Below are 18594 nucleotides of genomic sequence, written 5' to 3'. Positions count from 1 at the left end.
TGAGCAAAGAAGCAACACTAGCTACTCTCCAATCCTCTGAGACCTTGCTGGTGGCAAGAGGGGCACAAAGATCTTTTATACTGTCTTTGACTCCCTTGTCAGCCACGGTTGCACTACCCTCCCTTTAGAATACTTCAACTTTGGGCTGACTCTATCCTGCACCTGCCAAACTGCTTCCAGAAACTCTAGCCATTGCTGTTCTGCCATTCTCCTTGCTAGTGTCCCCTTCTAATGAACTATGGCCAGCTTCTCTTTCATGCTTCTGTAATTTTCTTTACTCCTCTGTTATACTGATACATTTGGTTTTTGCTCACCTTTTCAAACTCCAGATGAATTCTATCAGATTATGATCACCTGCTCCTAATCAAATCTGGTTCATTACACAACAGCCAATCCAGAATTGCCTTTTGACTGGCTGATTATTGTTGTTCACTTAAGCATGAACCAAATGAGTACAAATGAAATTCATTAACAAAATATCTTTAGCTTCGTTGAACTATTGCAAAGCAGTTTGCACCGTTATGCAATTAAACACAAATGTGGGCTGCCTTAATGACTATCGCCTGGCAGCACTCACGTTGACAGTGATGAGATTCTTTGAGAGGTTGGTCATGACTAGACTGACCTCCTGCCTCAACAAGGACCAGGACCCATTGCAATTTGCCTATCGCCACAATAGGTCAACGGCAGACACAATCTCAGTGGCTCTCCACACAGCTTTAGACCACCTGGACAACACAACACCTACATGAGGATGCTGTTCATCGGCTCAGCATTCCATCACTCCCACAATCCTGGTTGAGAAGTTGCAGAACCTGGGCCTCTGTACCTCCCTCTGCAACTGGATCCTCGAATTCCGAACTGGAGACCACAGTCTGTGTGGATTAGTGATAACATCTGCTCGTTGACGATCAGCACTGGCGCGCCTCAGGTGTGTGCTCAGCCAACTGATCTACTCTCTATATACATGTGACTGTGTGGCTAGGCATAACTCAAATACCATCTATAAATTTGCTGACAATACAGCCATTTGTTGGTAGAATCTCAGGTGGTGACGAGAGGGCATACAGGAGTGAGATATGCCAACTAGTGGAATGGTGCCGCAGCAACAACCTGGCACTCAATATCAGTAAGACAAAAGCTGATTGTGGACTTCAGGAAGAGTAAGGTGAAGGAACACATACCAATCCTTATCGAGGGATCAGAAGTGGAGAGAGTGAGCAGTTTCATGTTCCTGGGTGTCAAGATCACTGAGGATCTAACCTGATCCCAACATTCGATGTAGTTATAAAGAAGGCAAGACAATACTAAACTATATCAATCAGAATCACAAAATAAGATTGCTGAGATAGATAAATTTCTATCACAAATAACCCTTCCAAAATTAAATTTGGAAGAACAGAAAGGATTAGATATGCCCTTTACATTAAAAGAGTTTGAAGAAGCTTTAGGATCACTTTAGAGTAATAAATCCCCAGGAGAAGATGGTTTTCCTCCTGAATTTTATAAAAAATTTAAAGATTTATTAATTCCTCCTTTTATGGAGTTAATATACCAAGCGGAAAGAATGCATAAATTCCCACAATCTTTAACAGCGATCATAACTGTATTGCCAAAAAAAGATAGAGATCCTTTAAAACCAACATCATATAGGCCTATTTCTTTGTTGAATACAGATTATAAAATATTAGCAAAAATTTTATCTAATAGAATATCTAAATATTTACCAAAATTAATACATATGGATCAAACAGGTTTTATTAAAAACAGACAATCAATGAATAATATAACCCGGTTACTTGGTATAATTCATTTGGCACAAAGAAGAGAGGAAATGAGTGTGGCAGTTGCTTTGGATGCAGAAAAAGCATTTGATAGTTTGGAATGGGATTTTTTATTTAAGGTATTGGAAAAATATGAGTTAGGAAAATCTTTTATACAATGGATTAAAACTTCAAATACTAATCCTCAAGCTAAAGTAGTTACAAATGGTCAGATTTCAACACCATTTTGCTTAACGAGGTCAACTAGACAAGGTTGCCCATTATCACCTGCTTTATTTGTATTGGCAATAGAACCATTAGCTGAATTAATTAGAACAGATTCAGACATTGGGGGCTTTAGAGTTAATCAAGAAGAATATAAGATTAATTTATTTGCTGATGATGTTTTGATTTATTTAACAAACCCATTGCAATCTTTGCAAAGGTTATCTTTTAGATTGGAAGAATATGGGAAAGTATCAGGGTATAAAGTAAATTGGGATAAAAGTGAAATTTTACCCCTTACTAAAGGAAATTATAATCAATGTCGATTAGTAACTCAATTTCGATGGTCAATAAATGGGATAAAATATTTAGGTATTAGAGTTGATAATGATGTAAAAAAATTATATAAACAAAATTATTTGCCATTATTAAAAAAGAGGATCTTGATAAATGGATGATGTTACCAATAACATTAATAGGTAGAGTTAATGCTGTAAAAATGAATATATTTCCTAGATTGCAATATTTATTTCAAACTTTACCAATACAATTACCTCAGAAGTTTTTTCAAGAACTGAATAAATATGTAAGGAAATTTCTTTAGAAAGGAAAGATGTCAAGAATATCATTGGAAAAAGTGACATGTAAATTTGATTTAGGAAGGTTACAACTTCCAAATTATAAGAATTATTATAAAGCAAATCAACTTAGATTTATTGTGTCTTTTTTTGATGAAGAAAAACCAGCATGGATTAGAATAGAATTAGATAAGATAGGAGAAAACATACCAGAAGATTTTATATATAAATGGGAATCCAAATGGATATGGGAAAAAAAAGAATCTCCTATATTAAGACACTTGATTGATTTATGGAATAAGGTAAATATGGACGATGAGATAAAGAAATCTTTACTAGCAAACAGAACTTTAATTCAAAATAGGCTTATTCCTTTTTATTTTCAATTAAAAGCTTATTTACGAGAAAAGCTGGGTCAAACAATGTTGATGCCAAAACCTAGTGAAATAGAAATATTAATTCAGAAAGGAAAAATTAAAAAAATTATATCCTGTATGTATAATTTGATTCAAAAACAGACAATTAAATTAGGAATTCATAAATCAAGACAAAAATGGGAATCTGATTTGAATGTTAAAATTGATGGAAAAAATGGGTCGATTATGTTCTGATAGTATGAGAAATACAATAAATGTTCGACTTAGATTAATACAATATAATTTTTTACATCAATTATATATAACACCACAGAAAATAAATAGATTAAATTTAAATATGTCTGACCAATGTTTTCGATGTAATCAAGAAATTGGTACCTTTTTACATTCTACTTGGTCATGTTTTAAAATTCAACCATTTTGGATAAATCTAAGACTTTTATTGGAACAAATTACTGGAGTACAACTTCCACATAGTCCAGTATTATTTTTATTAGGAGACATTGAAGGGATAATACCGATACTTAAATTGAATAAGTATCAGAAAAAATTTATAAAAATTGCATCGGCAGTAGCCAAAAAAGTTATCGCAGTTACTTGGAAATCTGATTTATATTTAACTATGGATCGTTGGAATAATGAAATACATAGTTGTATTCCACGTGAAAAAACTACATACAATCTAAGAAATGAATATGACATATTTTTGAAAATTTGGTTCCCATACTTACAAAAGATAGGATTAAATACATAGGTCCTTTGAAGATAAAATTATAAAGTAATTGGGGAAAGAAAAAAAATAAATATTAAAATTATTTTGAACTCCATGGAGCATATGGGGTTCCTCCAATATCCTGGCAATCTTTCTCTTCTTTCTTTCTTTTTTTTCTTTAGATAAGGGTTAAGGGGGGGGGAGGGTTAATATTAATTATTTTTCTTACTATTTTATATCACATTCTTGTAATTTTCTAAAATTTAATAAATAAATAACTTAAAAAAAAAATAGAAGGCAAGACAGCAGCTATACTTTATTAGGAGTTTGAAGTGATTTGGCATGTCAACAAATACACTGAAAAACTTCTATAGTTGTACCGTGGAGAGCATTCTGACAGGCTGCATCACTGTCTAGTTTGGAGAAGCTAATGCACAGGACCAAAGGAAGCTGCAGAAGGTTGTAAATCTAGTCAGCTCTGTCTTGGGCACCAGCCTACAAAGTACCTAGGACATCTTCAATGAGCAATGTCTCAGAAAGGCAGCATCCATTATTAAGGACCTCCAGCACCCAGGGCATGCCCTTTTCTCACTGTTACCATCAGGTAGGAAATACAGAAGCCTGAAGGCACACACTCAGTGATTCAGGAACGGCTTCATCCCCTCTGCCATCCAATTCCTAAATGGGCATTGAATCTTTGGACATCACCTCTTTTTTTTAATATACAGTATTTCTGTTTTTGCACATTTTTAAAATCTATTCAATGTATATAATTGATTTATTATTATTATTGTTTTATTTTTTCTCTCTGCTCGATTATTGCATTGAACTGCTGCTGCTAAGTTAACAAATTTCATGTCACGTGCCAGTGATGATGAACCTGATTCTGATATATTCAATAAAAGTTCATTTGTTTCTCCAAATTCCTACATGAAATAAGAAGTATGAGATTGTATTTGTGTTCAGCTTCAAGCAGTGTCATAAACAAAAAAAATTCTGAGGAGGCAAAACTTTTGGAAAAAATTTGTTATCCAGTGCTACCTGCCTGTCCTTTGTGTATCTTGAATGTTAAGCTCCCAACTATGATTTTTTTAGCCTGCCAATCTGTAATTGCACTACAAGATCACCCACCTTATTCTGTATGCTGTATGCATTCAAATATAAAATCTTCAGTCACCTCAGGACGAGTAGTGGTGCACGTGCTATCTACATCTATAGTGCTGAGTCTGGGAGTTTCAGATTCCTAGAAGTGAACAATGTCTCCTGTTCTGGTTTAATCGTGTAGATTTCATGCCTCAAAAAGTTCACCAGTGCTGAAATTTCTCGGGGGACTAAAGAAATTTGGCATGTCTCTGTTGATCCTTACCGATTCTTAAGCACCATCAAAAGCATCTGGATGTAAGCTTGGTATGGCAACTGTTCTGTCCATGACAAGAAGAAACTTCAGAGTTGTGGACATAGCATAGCACATGATGGAAACCAGCCTACCATCCATGGACTGTCTACACTTCTAGCTCCCTCAGTGCTGCAGTCGGTATAATCAAAGACCCCTCCCACTCCTGGGCATTCTTTCTTTACCTCTCTCCAATACAGCAGAAAGCACACACAGTCAGGCTTAAGACTATTAAATGGTTATCTAGTACAATAAATGGACTCTTGACCTCACAACTTTATGATCTTGCACCTTATTTTCAACCTGCACTGCACCACTGTAACAGTTATACGTCATTATTTATTGTGTTCTGCTGTTGTAACAAATTGATCTGTATGAACAGTACACAGGACAAGCTTTTCACTGTACCCGTACAGCATTTCTGTTGCCAAGAAGTTCATCTCTGGTTGGTGAATCTTTGGAATTCTTGACTTCAGAAATAAAAGTAGTCTCAAAGCTGAAATCTCTGGCAGGAAGATGAAGCTGCGACCAATATAAACTCGAGGGAGTTATGGAGGCTACCTATCTGATTTTGTTATGTCCTTATTTGAACTATTCGGAGCTTGTCTTGTAATAATTTTTTCCTCCATGTTTTTCTTAGGAGGCGAGCAGTATAAACCGATCACTGAGCTGTCTGGGAAATGTTATCATGGGACTTGTTGATGTGACGAATGGCAAAAGTCGGCATATTGCCTACAGAGATTCTAAGCTGACTTTCTTATTAAAGGTAATTAGATATTTAAAAGTTCACAGTAAATTATCAAAGTATATATGTCACCTTTTACACTGTGATTTACTTTCTTGTGGGCATACTCAATAAATCTAATAACCATAAGACTGCACCAACTAGGAGCACAACCAATGTGCAAAAGGCAACAAACTGTTTAAATATAAAAGCAAGATGTAATAATAAAGAAATAGCCAATAAATATCGAGAGAATGAAGTGAAGAGTCCTTTAAAGTGAGTCTATTGGTGATGGGGCAAGAGAAGTTGTGAAGTTATCCCCTTAGTTCAAGAACCTGTAATTGAGAGGTAGTTCCTGAAGCTGGTGGGGTGAGTCCTCAGGCTCCTGTACCTTTTCCCTAAAGGCAGCAGTGCAATGAGAACATGATCTGGGTGGTGGGGGTCCCTGATGGAGGCTGTTTTCTGCGACAGATAGTAGATAGTGAGCAGGGCTTTACCCATGATGGACTGTGCTGTATCCACTACTTTTTGTAGGATTTTCCGTGCAAGGGCATTGGTGTTTCCATACCCAGGATGTGATGCATCAGGTCAATATAGTTTCTATCACACATCTGTAGAAGTTTGTTGAAGTTTTAGATGTCATGCCAAATCTTTGCAAACTCCTAAGCAGTAGAGAGGCCATTGTACTTTCTTCATAATTCCACTTGCATGCGCATGCTGGGTCCTGGACAGGTCCTTTGAAATGATAACACCAAGGAATTTAAAGTTACTAACCCTCTACACCTCTCTCCACCTATGAGGACAGATTCACAGACTTCTGTTTTCCTCCTCCTGAAGGCAATAATCAGTTCTTATTCTTGCTGACATTGAGTGAGAGGTTGTTGTGGCATCACTCAGCCATATTTTCATTCTTCTTCCATATGCTTAATTGGTCACCATCTTTGATTCTGCTTATGATCAGCAAACTTAAATATGGTATTGGAGTTATGTTTAGCTACATAGTCATAAGTACAAAGTGAGTAAAGCAGGGGGCTATGCACACAGCCTTGTGTTGCACCTGTGCTGACGGAAATTGTGGAGGAGATATTGTTGCCAATCTGAACTGTTTGGGGTCAGCAAGTAAGGAAATCGAGGATCCAAATGCACAAGGACATAATGAGGCCAAGGTCTTGAAGCTTATTAGTTTTGAGAGGAGGATAGTATTGAATATAGAGCTGTAGTTGATCAAGAACATCTTGATGTATACACCTTTTGCTCTCCAGGTGTTCCAAGGCTGAGTGAAGGGCTGTTATAGAAATTCACTATCTTGCCTCACCTCAAATTATTCCTCATTAATGAAGATGAATTAGAAGCATTGACTGTATCCTCTGGCTCTCTGCACAATCTCCAGTTCTGTACATAAAGGGTCCTGTTCTATCCCAACATGCCCTCTTGTAAAAATGTTTATGTAATACTTTGGAATTTTCTTCAGTTTATTCTGGCAACGATGTGCTGTGTCTTGGGCGACCAATCCTCCCGTGTGTTGGCTCTGCTTACTGGACTGACTTGGTCTTGTGTTATATTTCACTATACCCCTTCACGCCCCCATCTGTACAACTATTACATCCCATTCACTTGTCAAATTAGTTTAACTGTTACTAGAGGCATAAGCAAACCTTTCCACAAAGATGTTGATCTTCTGGTCCAGGTGCATCTTTGCTCAACCTCCTCAGAAATATTTCCAGCGATCTAGCTGTTTAAAACCTCCAATTTGTTATCACTTTAGCCACACATTCATCTGACCTATCCACATACACCCTATCCTCGTTATATGAGTCTTCAGACAATGCGGATTCACAGTTATGCTTTGAACCTATTTCTACCAACTTCTCCTTATATGCGTCCAAAACTCACAGTTATTGGAGGCTGTTGGGACGAGGAGCACTGCTTTCCCGCCAATGCAAATCATGTGCGCATGCCTCACAGTCTCACCCCCGCCAGTCTCGCAGCGTGTGGATGTGCATTAAGTGTGCAAGTCCTGGACCATCAGCCACGCAGCAGAGAACCCCTTTAACACTTGAAAAAAAGTTGGAAATTATAAACAGGGCTGCGCCAGTTGAAGGTAACAGAGCTCTGGGATGCTGCCTCGGCCTGGGTGAGTCCACGATCAGAAAGGTAAAGAAAACTGCTGAGAAAATAAAAAGTGCAATGATTGATTCATCACAAGTGTCTTCAAAGATTGTTACCAAAGTGCATAACCCGATTATGATAAAAATTGAGTTTGTACATTGAGCATGAAACAAAGGAAAAAACAACACTCAGTTCCGATCACCTTCGTGTGAAAACTTTGGAAATTGATGGTCGCCTTTGTTCAGAGGCTAGTGAGGAAGTGTCAAGTGATATTGTTAGCTTTAATGCAAGTAGGAGATGGTTTTCTAAGTCTGTTAATCGTCACAGGCTTCACAACTTAGCAGTGTGTGGTGAGCAAGCTAGTGCTGACCACGAAGCTGCTGAACGCTGTCCTGTGCAGTTGCGGGCTATGATAGCTGAGTCAGGCATCACACCAAAGCAGGTGTTTAATGCAGATGAGACCGGGCTTTTTTGGAAGCGTATGCCGAAACGCACTTACATAAGTAAGGATGAAAAGACTGCATCAGGTTAATTTATTATGATTTATTACGTTGAATATTACCTTAAATTGATGAAATATGATACGAATGTTACCTTGGGGTACTGCTTTTGTGTTGTATTGGTATGAAAATGTGAATAAATTACAGATAAAACATAATTAGGAAGTCCCCCAGGACACATCCCTATTTTCTCCATTTAAATAATTATTCACCGTATGCGTGGACTGTGAGGAACGTATCCCCCGCATATAACGAGGATAGGGTGTATATATCCATTTATTTGCTAGCACATGGCTCCAGAAAAGTAATCTGCAGTCAGCAGCTTCAGAGGTTGTGCTCTTTGATTTTGCTATTTGGCTTTCTAATGCCGGATTCAGAAACGTGGCCAGAGTGTAGCTGTTCATTCCGCTTACCATCTGAGTCTCCTGGCACTGTTGCCCTTGTGCAGTTGAGGCACCCATAGTACTGTGATCTTAGTTCATACTGGCTTCCTTAAATGTCTAAACACCCACAATTGTCCAGCACAAACATTTCTGGAGTGAGATACTCTGAGGTTTCCTGCTGTCCTCCCACTGTCCGGTGGTCACCCATTCCTTTTGGGAATGCCTTGCCTTAGGCTGAAGGTGATACCTTCATAGATGCTGTAGCCTTGTAGAGGTACCATGGTACCTACAATAGGTACTCAAGCTCTGAGACCTGACATTCAAACTAATCAAACTGAAGCATCTCCCAGGATGTGGCCGTGCTGACTGCAAAGACTATCTCCGAATTGCCATGTACTGGTCACCTCACTACAGGAAGGATGTAGAAACTATAGAAAGGGTGCAGAGGAGATTGACAAGGATGTTGCCTGGATTGGGGAGCATGCATTATGAGAATAGGTTGAGGGAACTCGGCCTTTTCTCCTTGGGGTGATGGAGGAAGAGAGGTGACCTGATAGAGGTGTAGAAGATGATGAAAGGCTTTGATTGTGTGGATAGTCAGGGGCTTTTTCCCAGGGCTGGAATTGCTAGCACAAGAGGGCACAGTTTTAAGGTGCTTTGAAGCAGGTACAGAGGAGATGTCAGGGATAAGTGTGTGGAATGGTCTTCCAGCAGTGGTGGTGGAGACGGATATGATAGGGTCTTTTAAGACACTCCTAGATAGGTACATGGAGCTTAGAAAAATAGAGGGCTATGGGTAACCCTAGGTAATTTCTAAGGTAAGGACACATTCAGCACAGCTTTGTGGGCCGAAGGGCCTATATTGTGCTGTAGGTTTTCTATGTTTCTACAAATGCAAATACAATTTTGCCATTTATGTCAAGGGGAATAGAATATAAAAACGAGCAGATGATGCTGAAATTTTAAAAGACACTAATCAGGCTGCACTTAGAGTATTATCAAGAGTTTTGGGCTCCTTATTTCAGAAAGGATGTGTTGTCATTGGAGAGAGTCCAGAGGAGGTTCACAAGGATGATTCTGGGAATTAAGGGGTTAACATATGAGCAGTGTTTGGCAGCTTTGGGCCTGTTCTCACTGGAATTCAGAAGAATGCAGGGGGATCTCATTGAAACCTACTGAATGTTGAATGGTAGATGTGGAGAGGATGTTTCCTCTGGTAGAGTTATTCAGAATTAAAGGGCACAGCCTCAAAACCAAGGGATGACCTTTTAGAACAGAAGTAAGGAGGAATTTTTTCAGCCAAAGAATGATGAATCTGAAAGGCACTGCCACTGACTGTAGTGGTGGCTAAGTCCGTGGGTATATTTAAAGTGGAGGTTGATAGATTCTTGATTGGTCAGGACGTTAAGGAATATGGTGAGAGGGCAGGTGTATGGGGTTGAATAAGATCCGAGATCGCCATGATGAAATGGCAGAGTGGATGCAATGGCTGAATGGCCTAATTCTCCTATCTCTTATAGTCTTATAATAATGTTGATGAATAAATGACAAGTCATGGAAAAATTGGTTACTAGTTTACAGTTGTTAAAACACACAAATTAATAAATTAATTTCTGTTACAGGACTCTCTTGGAGGAAATGCAAAGACCTACATTATTGCAAATGTTCACCCGGGGTCAAAATGTTTTGGTGAAACGCTCTCAACACTTCAGTTTGCTCGTAGGGCTAAGTTGATCAGAAATAAAGTAAGCTTCAGTCTGATTAATTTAATATGCATCTCTTAATATTGATTAGCCGCTTACTATATTGAACAAGCAATCATTCGCAATTATGAAGAAATGTACTGCAATTGAGGCGTAGAAGACAAACTATTGTGGTTCATTTACTGTAAAATAACAAAAAATTCCACCCAATTTTAAGCCACTTTTATCTTGGGGTAACAGTAAAAGTGTTGTAATTGGCTTTTAAATCAGTTGTAGAGAAAAGCTGTGTTTGAGGTGGCATTTGGTTATTTAATCTTTACAGAGAAAATTTGCAGGTGTGTTGTTAGGACTTGAGGACATAAGTTATGGGAAAATGTTGATTAGGTTAGGACTTCATTCCCTGGAGTGTAGGAGATTTGATGGAGGTATACAAAATTCATGTGTATAGTTAGGGTAAATGCAAGTAGGCATTTTCCACTGATGTTGTGTGAAACTAGAACTAGAGGTCACAATTTAAGGATAAAAGGTGAAATATTTAAGGGGACCTGGGAGGTTAGTGAGATTGTGGAACGAACTGCCAGCAAAAGTGGTGATTGTAAGTTTGATTGCAACATTTAAGAGAAATTTGAATATGTACATTGATGGGAGACGTGTAGAGGACTATTACCTTTGTACAGGTTAATGGGATTAGGTAGAATAATAGTTTACCATGGATTTGATGGGCCAAAGAGTGTTTTTGTGTTGTAGTGCTCTTTGATGCTAACCTTGATACTGTATGCGATATTTGGTGCTATACAGTCAAAAGCTTCTGATATGAAATGACTAGATCACAAATTAGATTGTGGGAAATCTCATCCTTCCCTTTTGAGAATGATGAGTTAAAAGAGACCAAGAAGTAATTTTTTTCCAAAATTAGTAGTTGGGGTGCCACAGTAGTGTAGTGATTAGTGTGACATTATTACAGTTCGGGGCATGGGAGTTTGGAGTGTGCCTCAGGGATCTGTTCTGGGGCCCTTACTCTTTGTGATTCTTTTTATAAGTGACCTGAATGAGGAAATGGAGGGATGGGCTAGTAAGTTTGCTGATGACAAAGGTTGGAGGTGTTGTGGATTGTGTGGAGGGCTGTCAGAGGTTACAGCGGGACATTGATAGGATGCAAAACTGGGCTGAGAAGTGGCAGATGGAGTTCAACCCAGATAAGTGTGAAGTGGTTCGTTTTGGTAGGTCAAATATGATGGCAGAATATAGTATTAATGGTAAGACTCTTGGCGGTGTGGAGGATCAGAGGGATCTTGAGGTCAGAGTCCATAGGACGCTCAAAGCAGCTATGCAGGTTGACTCTGTGGTTACGAAAGCATATGGTGTGTTGGCCTTCGTCAATCGTGGAATTGAATTTAGGAGCTGAGAGGTAATGTCGCAGCTATATAGGACCCCGGTCAGACCCCACTTGGGGTACTGTGCTCAGTTCTCGTCGCTTCACTACAGGAAGAATGTAGAAACCATAGAAACGGTGCAGAGGAGATTACAAGGATGTTGCCTGGACTGGGGAGCATGCCTTATGAGAATAGGTTGAGTGAACTTGGACTTATCTCCTGGGAGTGAAGGAGGATGAGAGGTGACCTGATAGAGGTGTATAAGATGATGAGAGGCATTGATCGTGTGGATAGTCAGAGGCTTTTTCCCAGGGTTGAAATGGTTGTCACAAGAGGACACAGGTTTAAGGTGCTGGGGAGTAGGTACAGAGGAGACGTCACGAGTAAGTTTTTTTACGCAGAGAGTGGTGAGTGCGTGGAATGGGCTGCCGGCAACGATGGTGGAGGCGGATACGATAGGGTCTTTTAAGAGACTTTTGGATAGGTACGTGGGGCTTAGAAAAGGAGGACTCTGGGTAAGCCTAGCAGTTTCTAAGGTAGGGACATGTTCGACACAACTTTGTGGGCTGAAGGGCCTGTATTGTGCTATAGGTTTTCTATGTTTCTATCAATGGCAGGGAGTCTGTCCTCCTGGAATGTATGAGTTTCCTCTCACAGTCCCAAGACATACCAGCTAGTAGGTTAACTGGTCATTGTAAAATGTCCCATGATTAGGCCAGGATTAATGCAGGGATTGCTGGGTGGTGTGGCTTGAAGGATCGGAAGGGCCTATTCTAGGCTGTATCCCAACAAATAAATAGTTCATGATTCGGTTTATGCTGTTGTGAATAAACTGACAACTTAGTCTTTGATTTAAATTAATCTAGAAATTGATGCTTGAATACTATTTTCTAAGTTATCCTTAGAATATTGAAAACAGCTTAAACTTGTTCTTGTTGTAATTATTGATGTGTTGCTACCAGCCTAAAATATTGTTGCAGAAAGCTGTTAATTTTTTTATCATTTCTAGGCCATAGTAAATGAAGATACTCAAGGCAATGTTCACCAGCTGCAGCTTGAAATCAAGAGGTTGAAAGAACAACTCTCTGAGCTGTCAAAGGGACAAATAATCCAGGAAGCAGAGGCAAGGAGCGGTAAGGCAGCTAACTTCAGAATTCGGACTTTTTGAAATACAGTAATTGGAATTTAGTCTCAGAAGTATATCATCAAATTTGATAGTGTGGCTAATGTCGAGGAATGCAGTATTGAAATACAACCATCACCAACTTGGAAAATGGATCCCTTGGTCCTCCCTGTTCATACTGATCAAATACTAGTCTATATTAATCCCATCTACCAGCACTTGATTCATGGCCCTTGACACTAATTAAATGTGACATTCTCAACTTCCTCCACCTTGGGTAGTTAGCGCATTCTAAATTTCACCTCGAGGTGAAGAAACTTCTTCCTTGACTCTATTAAACTTGCAGTAATTCTTATAAACAGCAATGAATTTTGAGGTGTATGTGATATGCATTTTGATAGGGCTGCAGGCAAACATGCTCATTGGAAAATAATAGTGGCTAAGTGTCAGTAAAAAAACAAAGCATATGTTAAGTCATATGAAATGTAGAAAACCCACGGCACAATGCAGGCTTTCGGCCCACAAAGTTGTGCCGAACATGTCCTTACCTTAGAAATTACCTAAGGGTTACTCAAAGCCCTCTATTTTTTTTTGAGCTCCACGTACATCCAGGAGTCTCTTAAAAGACCCTATTGTATCTGCCTCCACCACTGTTGCTGGCAGGCATTCCACGCACTCGCCTCTCTCTGCGTTTTTTAAAAAAAAAACTCAAAACTTACTCCTGACATCTCCTCTGTACCTACTTCCAAGCACCTTAAAACTGTGCCCTCTTGTGCTAACCATTTCAGCCCTGGGGAAAAAGTGCAGTTTTGCATCCTATTGATGTCCCGCTGTAACCTCTGACAGCCCTCCACAGGATCCACAACACCTCCAACCTTTGTGTCATCAGCAAGTTTACCAACCCATCCCTCCACTTCCTCATCCAGGTCATTTATAAAAATCATGAAGAGTAAGGATCCCAGAACAGATCCCTGAGGCACCCCACTGGTGACCAACCTCCATGCAGAATATGACCCGTCTACAATCACTCTGCCTTCTGTGGGCAAGCCATTTCTGGATCCACAAAGCAATGTCCCCTTGGATCCCATGCCTCCTTATTTTCTCAATAAGCCTTGCATGATGTACCTTGTCAAATGCCTTGCTGAAATCCATATACACTACATCTACTGCTCTACCCTTATCAAAGTGTTTAGTCCCATCCTCAAAAAATTCATTCAGGCTCGTAAGGCACAACTCGCCTTTGACAAAGCCATGCTGACTATTCCTAATCATATTATGCCTCTCCAAATGTTCATAAATCCTGCCTCTCTGGATCGTCTCCATCAACTTGCCAACCACTGAAGACAGACTCACTGGTCTATAATTTCCTGGGCTATCTCTACTCCCTTTCTTGAATAAGGGAACAACATCTGCAACCTTCCAATTCTCCAGAACCTCTCCTGTCCCCATTGATGATGCAAAGATCATCGCTAGAGGCTCAGCAATCTCCTCCCACAGTCGCCTGGAGAACACCTTGTCTGGTCCCGGTGATTTATCCAACTTGATGCTTTCCAAAAGCTCCAGCACATCCTCTTTAATATCTACATGCTCAAGCTTTTCAGTCCGCTGTAAGTCATCCCTACAATCGCCAAGGTCCTTTTCCATAGTGAATACTGAAGCAAAGTATTCATTAAGAACCTCTGCTATTTCCTCCAGTTCCATACACACTTTTCCACTGTCACACTTGATTGGTCGTATTCTCTCACATCTGATCTTGCTCTTCACCTACTTGTCGAATGCCTTCGGGATTTTACTTAAGCCTGTCGGCCAAGGCCTTCTCATGGCCCCTTCTGGCTCTCCTAATTTCCTTCATAAACTCCTTCCTTGCTAGCCTTATAATCTTCTAGATCTCTATCATTACCTAGTTTTTTTTTAACCTTTCATAAGCTCTTTTCTGCTTGACTAGATTTAATTTACAACTGCCTTTGTACACCACGGTTCCTGTACCCTACCATCCTTTCCCTGTCTTACTAGAATGTAGAACTCCACACAAATATCCCCTGAACATTTGCCACATTTCTGCCATACATTTCCCTGAGAACATCTGTTCCTAATTTATGCTTCCATAGCCTCGTATTTCCCCTTACTCCAATTGAAAGCTTTCATAACTTGTCTGTTCCTATCCCTCTCAAATGCTATGGTAAAGGAGATAGAATTGTGATCACTATCTCCAAAATGCTCCCCTGCTGAAAGATCTGACACTCGACCAGGTTCATTTCCCAATACCGGTTCTTCTAGGCTTATCTACATATTGTGTCAAGAAACCTCCTTGAACATACCTAACAAACTCCACCCCATCTAAACCCCTTGCTCTAGGGTCATGCCGATTGATATTTGGGAAATTAAAATCTCCCACCACGACAACCCTGATATTATTACATTGTGGCGACCCATTTCCTGGCACATCCAAACCGACTCACAATTAGATAGCCTACGGGGGTTTGCGAGCACAGAGCTTTGGAGCCTCTGCGCCATGGGGGGCAGGTTGAGGGAGGCTTAAAAGTGAGGCTGAAGATTTCGAATAAAGTTTTTTCCTTCGACTGCAGTTACCGACTCCGTGTCGTAATTTTAGCGCTGCGTGTAGCACACCGCTACAATTGGTGACCCCGACGGTCCAAACGATTTTTGGACCAGAAATGACCGATGCCGCCTCTGTTCATGCGGTTTCATTGAAACTGCAGGGTTTCTGGACACAGCGCCCGAACCTATGGTTCCAGCAAGCCGAAGCCCAATTCCACGTTCGCCAGATCACCTCAGAAGACACCTGCTACTACTACGTGGTGAGCTCCCTCGACCAGAACACAGTGGCCCAGGTCGCGGAGTTCGTACAGTCGCCCCCGGCAGACGGCAAGTACACGGAATTCAAAGCCCTGCTCCTCAGGACTTTCGGACTCTCATGGCGCGAGTGGGCTGCCCGTTTACTGCACCTGGATGGTTTGGGAGACAGACCTCCATCGGCTTTAATGAATGAGATGTTGTCTCTGGCCGGAGGACACAAGCCCTCCCTCATGTTTGAGCAGGCATTCCTGGAGCAGCTGCCCGAGGACATACGCCTGCTGCTGTCCGACGCGGATTTCAGTGACCCCCGGAAGGTGGCAGCCCGGGCGGACTTGCTGTGGAACGCCAAAAAGGTGAGTGGGACGTCCATCGCACAGATCTCCCAGCCACGCTCCCGGCAGCAAACCAGTCCAGGCCCGGCCGCAGAGCCCGCCAACCCCCGGCCCAATGAACACTGGTGCTTCTACCACCAGCGGTGGGGCGCAGAAGCCCGCTGTTGTCGCCCGCCCTGCAAGTTCCCGGGAAACGCCAGGGCCAGCCGCTGCTGATGGCTATGGCGGCTGGCCATCGGGATAGCCTCCTGTATGTGTGGGATTGAAGGTCGGGATGCCGGTTTTGGGTCGATACTGGGGCTGAGATCAGCGTTTTACCTCCGACGAGTTACGACACCCGCAGCAGGGCACCGGGTCCCCCCCTGAGGGCCGTGAATGGCAGCACAGTAAGGACCTATGGCACCCGTCAGGTGCAGCTACAGTTCGGCTCCAGCCAGTTCACGTGGGACTTCACACTGGCCGCCGTAGCCCAACCGCTTCTGGGTGCGGATTTTTTGCGGGCTCACAGCCTACTGGTCGACCTGCCCAGGAAGAGACTGGTACACGCCGAGACCTTTCAGACGTTCTCCCTGGGTGCAGCCCAGTTGCCAGCCCCTCACCTCAGCTCCATCACGCTGTCCGACAACGACTTCACCAGGGTCCTGGCGGATTTCCCATCGGTTCTGGCACCGCAGTTCACAGCGGCCATGCCCAGGCACGGCGTACAGCACCACATCCCGACCCAGGGACCACCCCTCCACGCCCGCGCTCGGCGGCTTCCCCCGGACAAGCTCCGACTGGCGAAGGAGGAGTTCCAGAGGATGGAGGAATTGGGGATCATCCGGCGGTCCGACAGCCCATGGGCCCCACATGGTGCCCAAAGCGACGGGGGGCTGGAGACCGTGCGGCGACTACCGCAGGCTGAACGAGGCTACCACACCGGACCGCTACCCTGTGCCGCACATTCAGGACTTTGCAGCAAACCTGCACGGCGCACGGATCTTCTCCAAGGTAGACCTCGTCCGAGGGTACCATCAAATCCCGATGCATCCTGACGACGTCCCCAAAACGGCTCTCATCACCCTGTTTGGCCTTTTCGAGTTCCTCCGCATGCCGTTCGGCCTGAAGAATGCCGCACAGACGTTCCAGCGGTTAATGGACGCGGTGGGACGGGACCTGGACTTCGCGTTCATCTATTTGGATGACATCCTCATAGCCAGCAGCAGTCGTCAGGAGCATCTGTCCCACCTCCGTCAACTCTGCGCCCGACTGAGTGAGTACTGTCTTATAATCAACCCCGCCAAATGCCAGTTCGGACTCGATACCATTGACTTCCTGGGCCACAGGATTACTAAAGACGGGGCAACCCCTCTGCCCGCTAAGGTAGATGCGGTCCGCCTCTTTCCCCGACCCACCACGATCAAAGGCCTTCAGGAATTCGTAGGTATGGTCAATTTCTACCGCCGCTTCCTCCCTTCAGCTGCCCGGATCATGCTCGCCCTGATGTCGGGTCCGAGCAAGGACATTGCCTGGGACGAGGAGTCCGCCGCCGCTTTCGTTCAAACGAAGGAAGCTTTGGCGGACGCCGCAATGCTAGTACATCCCAGAATGGACGCCCCTACCGCCCTCACAGTGGACGCATCTAACACGGCAGTCGGTGGGGTGCTGGAGCAACTCATCGCAGGTCGCTGGCAACCCCTGGCGTTTTTCAGCAAACACCTGCGACCACCCGAGCTCAAATACAGTGCTTTCGACCGGGAACTGTTGGCGCTCTACCTGGCAATCCGGCATTTCAGGTACTTCCTAGAAGGTCGGCCCTTCACCGCGTTCACGGACCACAAACTGCTTACCTTTGCGTTTACGAAAGCGTCCGACCCCTGGTCGTCCCACCAGCAACGCCACCTGTCCTACATCTCTGAATACACGACGGATGTCCGGCACGTCTCGGGTAAGGACAATGTCGTGGCGGATGCGCTCTCTCGCCCTACCGTTCATGCCCTTTCCCAAGGAGTAGACTTTGAGGCACTGGCAGAGGCGTAGCAGGCAGATGAGGAGATTCCAAGTTACAGAACCGCAGTCTCTGGTTTGCAGCTCCAGGACCTCCCCCTGGGCCCGGGTGAGAGGACCCTACTCTGTGACGTCGCCACCGGCCAGCCCCGCCCCGTCATCCCGACAGCCTGGCGGCGCCGCGTTTTCGACTCCATTCATAACTTAGCGCATCCCTCCATCCGGACAACTGTCCGGATGGTTTCCAGCAGGTTCGTTTGGCACGGACTCCGCAAACAGGTCAGTGAATGGGCCAAAACATGCATGCACTGCCAGACGGCCAAGGTGCAGCGGCACACCAAAGCCCCACTGCAGCAGTTCCATCCCGCCCACCGGCATTTTGACCACATTCATGTGGATACCGTGGGTCCCCTGCCAGAGTCGCGCGGAGCGCGGCACCTCCTGACTATCGTGGACCGGTTCACAAGATGGCCAGAGGCAGTCCCGCTCACCGACA

General features: G+C 43.0%; 1 protein-coding gene across 1 annotated transcript in view; it reads left to right on the top strand.

Annotated features, from left to right (window-relative positions):
* kif15 (kinesin family member 15) overlaps positions 1 to 18594 on the top strand; it is a 186170-nt gene that overhangs the window by 62900 nt on the left and 104676 nt on the right. The window contains exons 9-11 of the mRNA XM_059945706.1: positions 5689 to 5814; positions 10387 to 10509; positions 12850 to 12973. Of these exons, the coding sequence (XP_059801689.1) occupies positions 5689 to 5814; positions 10387 to 10509; positions 12850 to 12973 (373 nt within the window). The remainder of the gene's footprint in view (positions 1 to 5688; positions 5815 to 10386; positions 10510 to 12849; positions 12974 to 18594) is intronic.

Source organism: Hypanus sabinus, chromosome 20 (assembly GCF_030144855.1).
Source record: "Hypanus sabinus isolate sHypSab1 chromosome 20, sHypSab1.hap1, whole genome shotgun sequence".
NCBI classification, from domain to species: domain Eukaryota; kingdom Metazoa; phylum Chordata; class Chondrichthyes; order Myliobatiformes; family Dasyatidae; genus Hypanus; species Hypanus sabinus.
Note: the sequence above shows the minus strand (reverse complement) of the source record. Positions and strands in the feature narration are given on the sequence as shown.